Source organism: Bidens hawaiensis, unplaced genomic scaffold, assembly GCF_021521415.1.
Source record: "Bidens hawaiensis isolate Kalapana, Puna unplaced genomic scaffold, B.hawaiensis_p1.1 tig00022235_1, whole genome shotgun sequence".
Taxonomy (NCBI): Eukaryota; Viridiplantae; Streptophyta; class Magnoliopsida; order Asterales; family Asteraceae; genus Bidens; species Bidens hawaiensis.
The window spans coordinates 262,446-273,821 of NW_027493451.1; the positions used below are offsets into that span (position 1 = coordinate 262,446).

At 35.6% G+C, this 11,376-nt stretch overlaps 1 protein-coding gene across 1 annotated transcript; it reads left to right on the forward strand.

Moving 5' to 3' along the window:
• Positions 1-4,434: 4,434 nt before the first annotated feature.
• On the forward strand, positions 4,435-7,001 carry LOC143565003 (uncharacterized). The gene is made up of 3 exons (XM_077052116.1): positions 4,435-5,935; positions 6,019-6,163; positions 6,305-7,001. Exons 1-3 carry the CDS (start codon positions 4,484-4,486, stop codon positions 6,985-6,987), a joined length of 2,280 nt encoding a protein of 759 aa, XP_076908231.1. The 5' UTR covers positions 4,435-4,483; the 3' UTR covers positions 6,988-7,001.
• Positions 7,002-11,376: the final 4,375 nt, after the last annotated feature.

An 11,376-nucleotide genomic window follows, 5' to 3' on the forward strand; every position in this document is an offset into this window, starting at 1 on the left:
CGTTTCTCAGTCTAATCAACCCGACCGGCTAGTTTTATTCAATTTTAACAATATTATTATATACAACTGATACATAATAATAATCATCGGTATTTAAAGTTTAATGTTAGGGGTCCGTTTCATAGCCTTTTATATTTTAGTTTGCATGTAATAGTATGATACGTTCCTGCCATCTCCACTTTGGTGGGATGGTAAAGGCTTAGGCCTTTGGGTGAGAGGTCCAGGGTTCGATCCCTGGCAATGGCGGTTTATTGTAAATAGTAGGAGGCAAGCTTAAACATTCAAAAAAAAGTATGATACGTTCTTATATATTACAAAGTTTAATGTTATTCTTTGAATAAACGTAGTCTCAGTTTTAAGAAATCGAACAAAGTTTATTTATTTATATTTATTTGTGTCTTTATATATATATTTTTAAATAAATCACTAAAATACGAAACATGATAGATTGATAGAGAACGCGGATTGTAATTATTAGTGCAAAGAATAAAAAATTATCACGTTTTCTTTATAGATAAATTAACTTTATAAAAAGCAATAATCACACAATGATGCATGATCAAATCGATTTTTTTTCTTTTTGTTCCTTTAATAAAACAAACAATATAATAGATAGTGAATATAAGACAAAATGTACAAGGGGACAACACACTAGTGAAGAGGATGTGGATAATTTTAACGTTACCCATGATTTCTATTATGGTATTAGGTGAGAAAATTAATAATTAAACATGTATACATATATAAATAGAGTTAAAAAAACATGGTGTTCGTGTAAATTGATCAAATCGTTTAAAGCTAAGCAGGTCGGCCGGTTCACGGTTCAAATGGTTTGGTTTTGATGGTTTGCCGGTAAAACATTAAAACTTGAAACAAGCCATGTAAACCGAGCCAACAATGTAAACTTTATAACTTTTATTACGAATTATTGTTTTGAAAATAAAGTAAAAAAATTGGTTCAAAACGTTAAACAACTAGGTCTAACTGACTTGACCATCTAGTTTGGGTTGTCGTTCCTTAAATAGTACTACTAATTAGCAGTTCAGTCTAAACTTTTTAATGTAACCGGATCAGACGGCAAACTCAGTTTTTTAACAGATTTGCGATTTAAACACCCAGGCTAATAACTAAAGATACAGAAATACAAAGAAAAATAAGTCTAATTCATGACAAAATGTCGTGTGTGAGCCAGAGTTTTACCATTGTGTGATTTTGGACGGTGAGTTTCTCTTAGAAATTATGGCCAGTCGAGTCATCAGTGTTGTTTGCTATCGCGAACGTGGGTGACCTTTTGATAATGGTGTATCCGGGTGTCCGGACTTTGTTGGTCGTTCAAAAGATTGTAATAGACTAACATCGTCGAATTGTAATTTGTATAAAAAATGTTGTATGGTATTTTTAACTTTTTAAGCCGAGTAATAAAGCTTATGAATTCATGAACAACAGTGAAACAAATGACAACATTTAGAAAATGTTAAAAATATATTAAGTTATTAACATTTTGAGTAATGACTTCAAACATAAAAGCATACCTATAAATATGAGTGAAACAAATAAAAAAAATTAAGAATAAATGTAGTAAAACAGAAAATAAATTATCTCTACGTCAAATCTAATTAATAAATTCATTGACGTAACCACATGGGTTCTGTTGACTAATTATATTTGACATTAATAGGACATCTAACGTTATTTAGTGTAGTTTGAAATTATTGTCACACCAATAGTCAAAACTTAAAAGTTAAAACAATCATATATAACCTTTTTATTGTGGCTTTTGTTAAAAGGTTTAGCTTTCTTGAATTATTTTTTATTTTAATCCCATATTAATTATTTAATAATATTTTTAATGAAGCTTTTGAGGGTCAACGTCACCGCTCTCAACGGTTCTAAACCAAGAACTAATAATACTGAAACTAATTTACATAAACGGTCCTTTGAATATGTACAAGTTTTAAACTAATTTTCTAATTTCTATAAAAAAAGAATTTTACTGGTCTATTCGTTTTTAACATATGCTCTCTGATATTTAATGCGTTTCGGTTCTATATATGTAACTCCTTTTATACATACAAATAAAATATTAAATTGAACGATATTTATTTATCATTGTATTCACACTTTTTAGTAACTGATGTTAAAATGTAGAACTCCAGCTGTCACGAGCTAGCTCGAGTGGTCAGGGGTTTTTAATAAGTTTTCCGTATAGGGAGGTTCTTTTTGTTCTCACCACTGTATGCCACTTACTGGGGAGATTAGAACTGTAAGAGGATTCGAACTCCGATAAAAAAGCGGTTGATATATAAGATTTCTTTTAGGGATTTGTCAGCCATACTAACGCTTTAAAAAAATGTAGAGATCCAAGATCAAAGAGCAGTTTAAATTGCATAAAATATATTTTTCTCTTTAAAATTATTATTTTTTATATATTATCACGCCATTTATGTGATTTAGAATTTAAAACATTGTTTTTAAAAAAAAACAACTGACCTAATTTAAAATTACAGTTTAACGTGAACGTAAGGTTGAAATTCAAGTTTCGAATATCACTTTATCTGATAATAAAACCACTTTCCTAACACAAATTTACGAATCTAATGACCTTCTCTTCATAAATGTTTAAGATTGACCAATTGGTACCAAAATCCATGTATTCAGATTTAAATCCAAATAACAACACGAAAAAGAAATCTTTACATAACCAACAACTTTTAGATCCTGTTAGGCTTAGCCCCCCTCCACCCGAGTAAACCCTCGATCCATCAACACCATACTTACCGAATAACAAAACACCTCATAAATCAAAATCGTGACGAACCAGAAAACACAGTATCATTAACACCCGTTTCCGTAAACAACCAAAAACCACAAGGACTTCACTACAATTTCCAACTTCCTACTTATATAATTTCCATTCCTTATTATTGACACATATATATACGATATATAGATATATCTGGTTTTATTACTCCCATTATTATTATTATTATTATTTCTCTCTCACCTGCAAATAAATACACATTCATATAATCGTAACTCATTACTGATTCTACCTATAGTTTTGCTGTCCGTGAGATTTTACTGGGTATGATTGATTGATTGATTGTAACTCATTACTGATTTGAACAACCACCACGGATCACACCACCAATCAACCAATCTCCGCCACCGGAATGCCATATTCCGGCCACCAATCGGCCACCGGTTCACTCTAAAGTACACTCATCTCACCGGTTCAATTGTTTCTCACTCCAAACCCTAGTTTCTCTCTCTTCTTTACTTTTGAATGTGAAAAGTGATAACAGAATCAGATTCTCTTGTTTTGACTCTGTAATTTCACTCTGTAGTTGCAGCTTTTATCGGATTTATTATCTGATTAATTAATTGATTAATTGTAAAGATTTAGGGTTGGTTTAAGTGGACTGAAATTAGGGCTTTTTTTTGGTTTCAATTGATTTGTTAATGATGCTGTTTTGTCTGTTTGGATGTGTTAATTGAATTATTAAAAAAAATTAGATTTTTTTTGATTTTGTGATTTTTTAGAATTTTTTTTTGGAATCTTAGTTTTAAGTGATGACTGCTTTTGATGTGAGGTTTCATGTGAGTAACTGAATATGCTGGAAGAATCTTGTACTGTGTTGAAGTGTTGTCATTGTTATTTATATTATCTTGCTTTTTAACTTTTGTATTATGACTATTATCCTATCATATTCATGTATTTAACCTTTACTGAATCAGTTGATGTTTATCATGTTATCACCAGGTAGATGTTTTTGAAGTTTTCATTTTTTTTAATTTTTAACTTGATTTGGGATTTGTACTGTTTCTAAATCAAGATACTTGTTAAGATTCTTGATGATTTAACATCATGTTATTCTTTAAAGTTTAAACTTTAAACCTGCTTGTTGTTGATTGATTTGATCTTTCATAAGTCATGTATTCTTCTTGTTTTTTGTGGTTTGTAATTGTAAGTTTGTAACTGTAGAGTGTGATGTTTACAGGTGTAAAAATGAGTTGGATTCAAAATGGGAAAAAGCAGAGTCCTGAAAATCCTGTTTCAGGATGTTTGGGAAGAATGGTGAACTTGTTTGATTTGAATACTAGTGTTGGAGGAAACAAGCTCATTACAGATAAACCGCATCATGATGGTAATTTTTTTACTAACTTTTCACCTTTATTTTATCCTCTTTTCATTGAGATTGCTATTATGAACATGAAGCTATTTAACTTTGATTTACGACAGTTTATATGTAAGTTGTTTATGACAAAATATGAAATTTAGCAGGTTCTTCATTCTCTAGTAGGCAATCGAGTCTAGTTGATGATCAAATGGATGATAAAGTGGTAATTAGTTCAAATTATGATAATCTTGACTAATTTTTTATAAAGTATTAAGTATATACTGATTCAATGTTGGTGTGTGCAGATTGCATCTGACTTAAAAAAGTCTCCAAGTAGAAAGTCAAATGGAACACCTATAAAGATGCTTATTGCTCAGGAAATGTCAAAGGAAGAGGATTCAAAGCAAAGTCCATCTAACTTGGTTGCCAAACTAATGGGCCTTGATGCCCTGCCACATCAGCATCAGCTTGATTCCGCTTCACGCAGGAGCCAATCAGGACCCTTAGAGTTTTTGCAACAAGAACATGGAGGATACAAGGATGTTTATGAAATACAACAAAATGATTCACCACAAAAGGGAAAAAGTCGTGAAAAACAAAAGATGGATCTCGTTCGTGAGAAATTCATGGAAGCAAAACGCTTATCAACCGATGAAAAGCTTCGCCAAACAAAACAGTTTCAAGATGCATTAGAAGTTTTAAGTTCCAATAAAGATATGTTTCTCAAGTTTCTTCAAGAACCCAATTCTTTATTTTCTCAGAATCTTTACAATTTGCAGTCGGTCCCACCACCACCAGAATCTAGAAGGATCACGATTCTTAAACCGTCTAAACTGGTGACTGATGAAAAACAGGTTTGGAACAAAAAAGGTTCTGATATTTTATTTTCACCAGAATGTTGCAAAGTTGATGATACCCCTAACAACCAGCCGACTCGCATTGTGGTACTGAAACCTAATAATATCAAAGTTTCTTCATCGCCTTCAAATTCAATGTCACATGATGATGTTTTGAATGGGGATCAAGAAGAGATTACAAATGAGATTTCTGAAAGTTTAAGTGGGATTAGAAGAGATGAAACGCCAATGTCTTCTGTTTTTTCAAACGGTTATATTGGCGATGATAGTTCGTATTGTAAATCAGAGATTGATTATGCAGCAGGAAATCTTAGTGATTCTGAAGCTGTTTCACCGGCTTCTCGACACTCGTGGGATTATATTAACCGTTTTGATAGTCATTATGGCGCATCATCCAGCCGTACATCTTATTCTCCAGAGTCATCTGTTTGTAGGGAAGCTAAGAAACGACTTTCTGAAAGATGGGCGATGATATCTAATAAGAATGTTCCAGAACAAAGAGAAATACAAAGAAGCTCAAGTACATTAGGTGACATGCTTGCTCTTTCAGATTTGAAGAAACCAGTAAAACCTGTGGAAAATCATGAAACTAGTGATTTGAACCGAGGTGAAGATGCTGATAAAGGTTCCAGAAACCTTTTGAGGTCAAAATCTGTTCCGGCCCGACTTGGTGTAGAAGTTTCTGGTTCCTTAAAAGACAAGGCAGATGATAATACTAAAGATGTTGTGAAGGAGAAGCTTGTGAAATCATCATCTTTCAAGGGGCGAGTGTCAAGTTTGTTTTTTTCCAAGAGTAAGAAGTCTAGTAAAGAGAAGTCTCACCAATCTAACGATGTACCTCAATCTACTGGATGCTCCCCCAAAAATGCTGGTGCCGATGGATCTCTATGTATTAGTGACGTGGTTATTGAAGAAGCATCATGTTCTGGTCTGAAAAAAGGCATAACTTTACCTGAGGTATTGCTTCTTTTCTTAAGTTATATATACTTATTTAGGGTTCTTAAGTTTGATTTGAGTTGATTTTTAACTGTTTATTACAGGCGGGATTTTCTTTTATGAAACCTGACTTCATTGGAAACCACATTACGAATCAGGATCAACCGAGCCCTATTTCGGTTTTGGAACGAAAATTTGAAGATGACCACATGACAAATTGTCTTCAAAATTCCAGACCGAATAAATATGGTAATTTTTATAAACTACTCGCTTGTAGACGTGAAAAAACATGTTTGTAGCTACTTTTCTAGTTTTATAAACTATGATTACATCCTGCATTAATTAACAATTCTTGGGACATAATTAATGTTTTTTTTGTTATAATAACAGGAATGGAGCCTATGAGATACAACTTGATTGATAAATCGCCCCCGATTGGATCCATATCCCGAACTTTATCGTGGGATGATTCTGCAGGGTCAGCCACACCATACTACGGTAAATCCTCATCCACACCTCTAAATCCCGAGGAAGAAGAGCGAGAATGTTTATCCTATGTTCAAGCCTTATTATCAGTCGCGGGTCTCAGTCAAATTCGGTCAAACTCATGTTTAGGCAAATGGCATTCACCTGAAAGCCCGTTAGACCCGTCGTTAAGAGACAAGTACATGAGCCTAAGTCAAAAGGAACCCATACTTAGTCAAACCAAACTAAGACATCAGAAAGCAATATCAAAACTCGTGTTTGACTGCGTCAACGAGTCTTTGATGGATATTGCGGGCCGTGGGCCATACAGCGGGGCCCATAACAATGCGGGTGATATGGCGATGTCATCAACGGTGTTGGAGGACCGAGTGTGGGGTCAGATGAAGGAATGGTTATGGCGGGAGGAGGTGTGTGATTGGGAGGAAGGTGACTGTGGCGGCAGCGTGGCGGTGATGAAGGAGGTGGTGGGGAGGGGGTGGGTGGAGGGGTTGAGAATGGAAACTGTTAATACAAGAATGGAAATTGAGAGGAAGTTGCTAGAGGAGTTGGTGCAAGAGTGTGTGTTGGAGTTGACTGGTAGAGTTTGATGAGGCTTTTGTGTTTTTTTGGCTTCTAGTAATGATTTATAACATGTTCGGATCTATTATGACATAGCCAGGAGGCGCTCAACGGACCTTTTGGATCTTATAAAAGCCTTTCTTTATATTGCTTTATATTGATACAAAAACTCTTTTTTTTGCAACCTAGTCTATTTCAGATATCAATTAAAAGTTCTTAGCTGGAGCTGCTTCATGTTTTTTAGATAGAGTACATGTTTTTTAGATTTAAATAGAGTAATAGTACTCTATTCCAAATCACGCGAGCAGACATTAGCTATTACTAAGAAATTTTGATATATTCATAGTGATTCGAAGCCTTTTTGATTAGTTTTAATAGTCTTTTTTTTATAGAAAAAAAGAACGACAAGAAAAAATATATTTTGTAAGCTATCCATGTATCCTTTAGTCCTACAAAATATCATACGAAATAGAACGCTTAGAAGTTATTTATGTACCATTAATTAAACACTACTATTATAATGTCTTGCTAGTTTCCAAAAATGGTACTTATTTTATTATACTACTACATGATTAGCCTTTTGTTCTTTTCACAAGGGTTGAGTGTCTTCTTTTTTATTACATTAGTTGCGATCTTGTGTGCCATATATGGGACAATACCTAGACTTTTCTACAAGTTGTTGATTAATACGTTAAATTATTTAAACACAATAATAATACTATTAAACTTAGATAGAGTCCATGTGATACACGGGTGATTAAAAAAATACAACAAAAAGTTAAATTTAATAATCGGTTTATTGGATTTTAATAATCCAAACTTTGGTCTATTGGCCGATATTAATCTCAACTTAAGAAATTCTCTAGAATAATCCCAACTTTCACTCTACTGGCCTCAACTGAGCCTTTTCTTAACATGAACTAATCCAGTTAGTTTTAGGGCAAAAGATGTCATTTCTACAAATTGAGGGGGACAAACAAAAAATGTAAATTAACTCAATGACACAGGCGCCACCACCACCGCGGTCGCCGCCACCGACACCACGACCCTCGACACCGACACCGCCACCACCACCACGACCGCCGCCGTCGACACCGCCATTACCACCGCGACCTCCGTCATTGCCTCCACCGCCACCACCGGTGGCGGAGGCCGCAATGGTGGTGGTGACGATGTCGACGACGGCGGTAGTGGTGGTGGTGGTGGCAGTGTCGAGGGTCGCGGTGGCGGGTGGCGGCGACCGCGGTGGTGGTTGCGCCCATTTCGTTGAGTTTTAAGTTAATTTATATTTTTCATTTATCCCCCTAAATTTGTAGAAATGACATATTTTGCCTTAAAACTAACTGGGTTAGTTCCTGTTAAGAAAAGACTCAGTGGAGGCCAACAGAGTGAAAGCTGGGATTATTCTAGGGAATTTCTTAAATTGAGATTAATATCGACCAATAGGCCAAAGTTTGGATTATTACAATCCAATAAACCTTAATAATATACATAATAACAAATCTTATGAATTTATATAAAATATAAATAATTTTCTAAAATATATAAATTATTAAGAATAATTTGTATTTATATTTTAAAAGAAATTAAAATAAAAGGTCGTGAATCTATGTTAATTATGAAAAATAGGTCAACATAATTCAACATAGTTGAAAGAAATATGTATACATCATTGTAGGCTTGTAGCACCCTACTTGTTTATTCATGGTTCACACAGAAACATTATCATATGGTAATGGTTATTAGAGAGAGATGGGTGGATGTTCCATGTGGCTTTTATGCATGTATGGTCCTCCCAAGTCACATTATATTGTTATTGTTAGATGGGTGTTACAAGACTTCAATAAGGCCCTAAATAATACATATATTTTTAGTTGTGCTACTTTTGTTATTTTAATAAAAAAAGATACATCTATTTTGGTTTACGTCTTTCTTTTAGGTGGAGTCTTGCTACAATGATGGTTGATTCGACTCCATCTAAAAGAAAGTTGTTTGACGAATACTCAAGTCCCACCGTGAAACACAATAGATCTAGAAGCCAACTTATAAGCATTTGTACAACTCCACGTATTGTCAATATACTATTCTTGAGCCGCGCATGATAATGAGATATTGAGATTGAAATTTATGCTAAAAAGACCTTAATTCACTTAAACGACTACAAACCACAACTCGTCTATCCACCGACAACTATTAGTCTATTATGTACAATGAATTACTTAATAATTTAATACCATTTTTTAATAATATTGGTTCCCAATCACAATCAAAATGAAATTATCAAAAGAATGAGACCCTACTATATTAATTAGGGGTTGGTATCTTAGATAATAGCCATATATAAAGAATACCAAACAGTCACAACAATGATTTCAAAATACTCTTATTTTAACATGTCAAGATCTAAGTACATCATTACACATCCAAATCAAACAACCTTCTTCCTTATTAAAAATTGACAATGCATACTCTGTTTTGTCCATTAAGGGGTCACTTTTTATCTTGATTTGGCTAAGTGGTGGTGACTATATTGTTTTCATATTAATTGTGAGTGTCTTTCTTCCTTGTTAAGCATTAATTAATAACTCCCTTAATTTCATTTTTAACTTCTAAGAAAACACACACTAGCAAATTGAAACAACAAATAATCCTAAATATAAGTATATATGTATCATGTCCTAAGCATATGATAGATGAAGAGTTATTATTCATTATGAATGTTAATCTAAAATTTTATAGACAATTATTTTTTTTACGATAAACTAACAATTTGAATAACATAACTGAAGAGGTATGCACCCGCCTTAACATCGAGCGGGGCGGGTCAACCCACAAGATATAGACAAGAGGCTTGAAATCAGGATGTCATAAAGACACAAAGCCAAAACCTATGCGCGTGGCGCATATCACATATGTTCACGCATCACATATGCTCACGCGTATCACATATGCTCACGCATCATATATGCTCACGCATATCACATCTGCGCGTGGCGCATCTGCGTGTGGCGCGTATCACATATGCTCACGCATCATATGCTCACGCATATCACATCTGCGCGTGGCGCACCTGCGCGTGGCGCATATCACATATGCTCACGCATATTACATATGCTTGCGCATATCACATCTGCGCATGAAACATCTGCGCGTGAGAATAAAGAGAAGACCCCGCGCATCCCCAGGATAGGCGCATATCACACATGCACATAATCAACCACGTCCTTATCCAAATCAGGATAAGGACAACCATGATTGTGCTCATCAGACAACCTTCCAGAAGGTATCCTTTAAGGAATAAAGAATATGCTGATGTTGACAGCTGCCAATGAAGGGTGGACAACTCAGCAAAACCCATGTGCTACCACGTGATTGCACATGGGTCAGGTGAAAAAAATGTTTGGAGATTATTCACTGATGGAGCTTCAAACAACGAAGGGTCCGGCGCAGGCCTCAAACTGGTGGATCCAGAAAGTCATGAGTATACTTACGCAATCAGGTTGGATTTCAAGAGCACCAACAATGAAGCTGAGTATGAAGCCCTGCTAGCTAGTCTGCGCATCGCGCACAAGTTCGGAGTTAAAAAGCTAGAGGCTCATGTCGATTCATACTTGGTAGCAGCACAGGTCAATGGCCTTTATGATGCCAAGGAGAACACTATGCCTCTGTATTTAGAGCAGGTGAAGAAACTCACCGAGCAATTTGACTTCTTCAGAATCATACATATTCCGTGCAGTGAAAACAAGTCTGCCGACGCGCTGAGCAAGATGGCATCAACCAGCTTCGATCACTTTGGCAAAGATGTCAGGGTGGAAGTAATGAGCAACCCGTCGGTGGGAGCGAAGTCTGTCCTTGTAATTCATACAACACCTTCATCATGGATAACTCCATTAATGGAATTCTTGAAGGAGGGAAAGGTACCGGACGATCGCGCACAGGCGAGGAAGATAAGACACAAGTCGCAGAACTACGAACTGCTTGATGGTACGTTATATCGACGCTCTTATCTTGGACCGCTCATGAAATGCCTGGATGCCGAGGAAGCAAGCTATGTGATCAGAGAGATACACGAAGGAATCTGTGGAATACATGCTGGCCCGCGCATGGTGGTTGCCAAGGCAATGAACGCAGGTTACTATTGGCCAGGCATGTACTTGGACGCGTTAAAAGAGATCCAAAAATGCAAAGCGTGTCAGAGCTATGCGCCAAACACCATGCGGCCAAAGAACAACTTGATTCCGGTGACCTACGCATGGCCTTTCCACAAATGGGCAATCGATATTGTGGGTCCCTTACCACAAGCGCAAGGGCGAGTAAAGTTTTTGGTAGTGGCAGTAGACTATTTCACAAAATGGGTTGAAGCCAAGCCACTAGCAAAAATCACAGCCGAGGCAATGAAGCAATTTATTTGGAGCCAC

Bases quoted from the DNA above. Each gene is read 5' to 3' on its own strand.
- LOC143565003 (XM_077052116.1), top strand. From the start codon at position 4,484: ATGCTTATTGCTCAGGAAATGTCAAAGGAAGAGGATTCAAAGCAAAGT. The intron at 5,936-6,018 runs GTATTGCTTCTT...TGTTTATTACAG, and splicing joins AAGGCATAACTTTACCTGAG to GCGGGATTTTCTTTTATGAA. The intron at 6,164-6,304 runs GTAATTTTTATA...TTATAATAACAG, and splicing joins TTCCAGACCGAATAAATATG to GAATGGAGCCTATGAGATAC.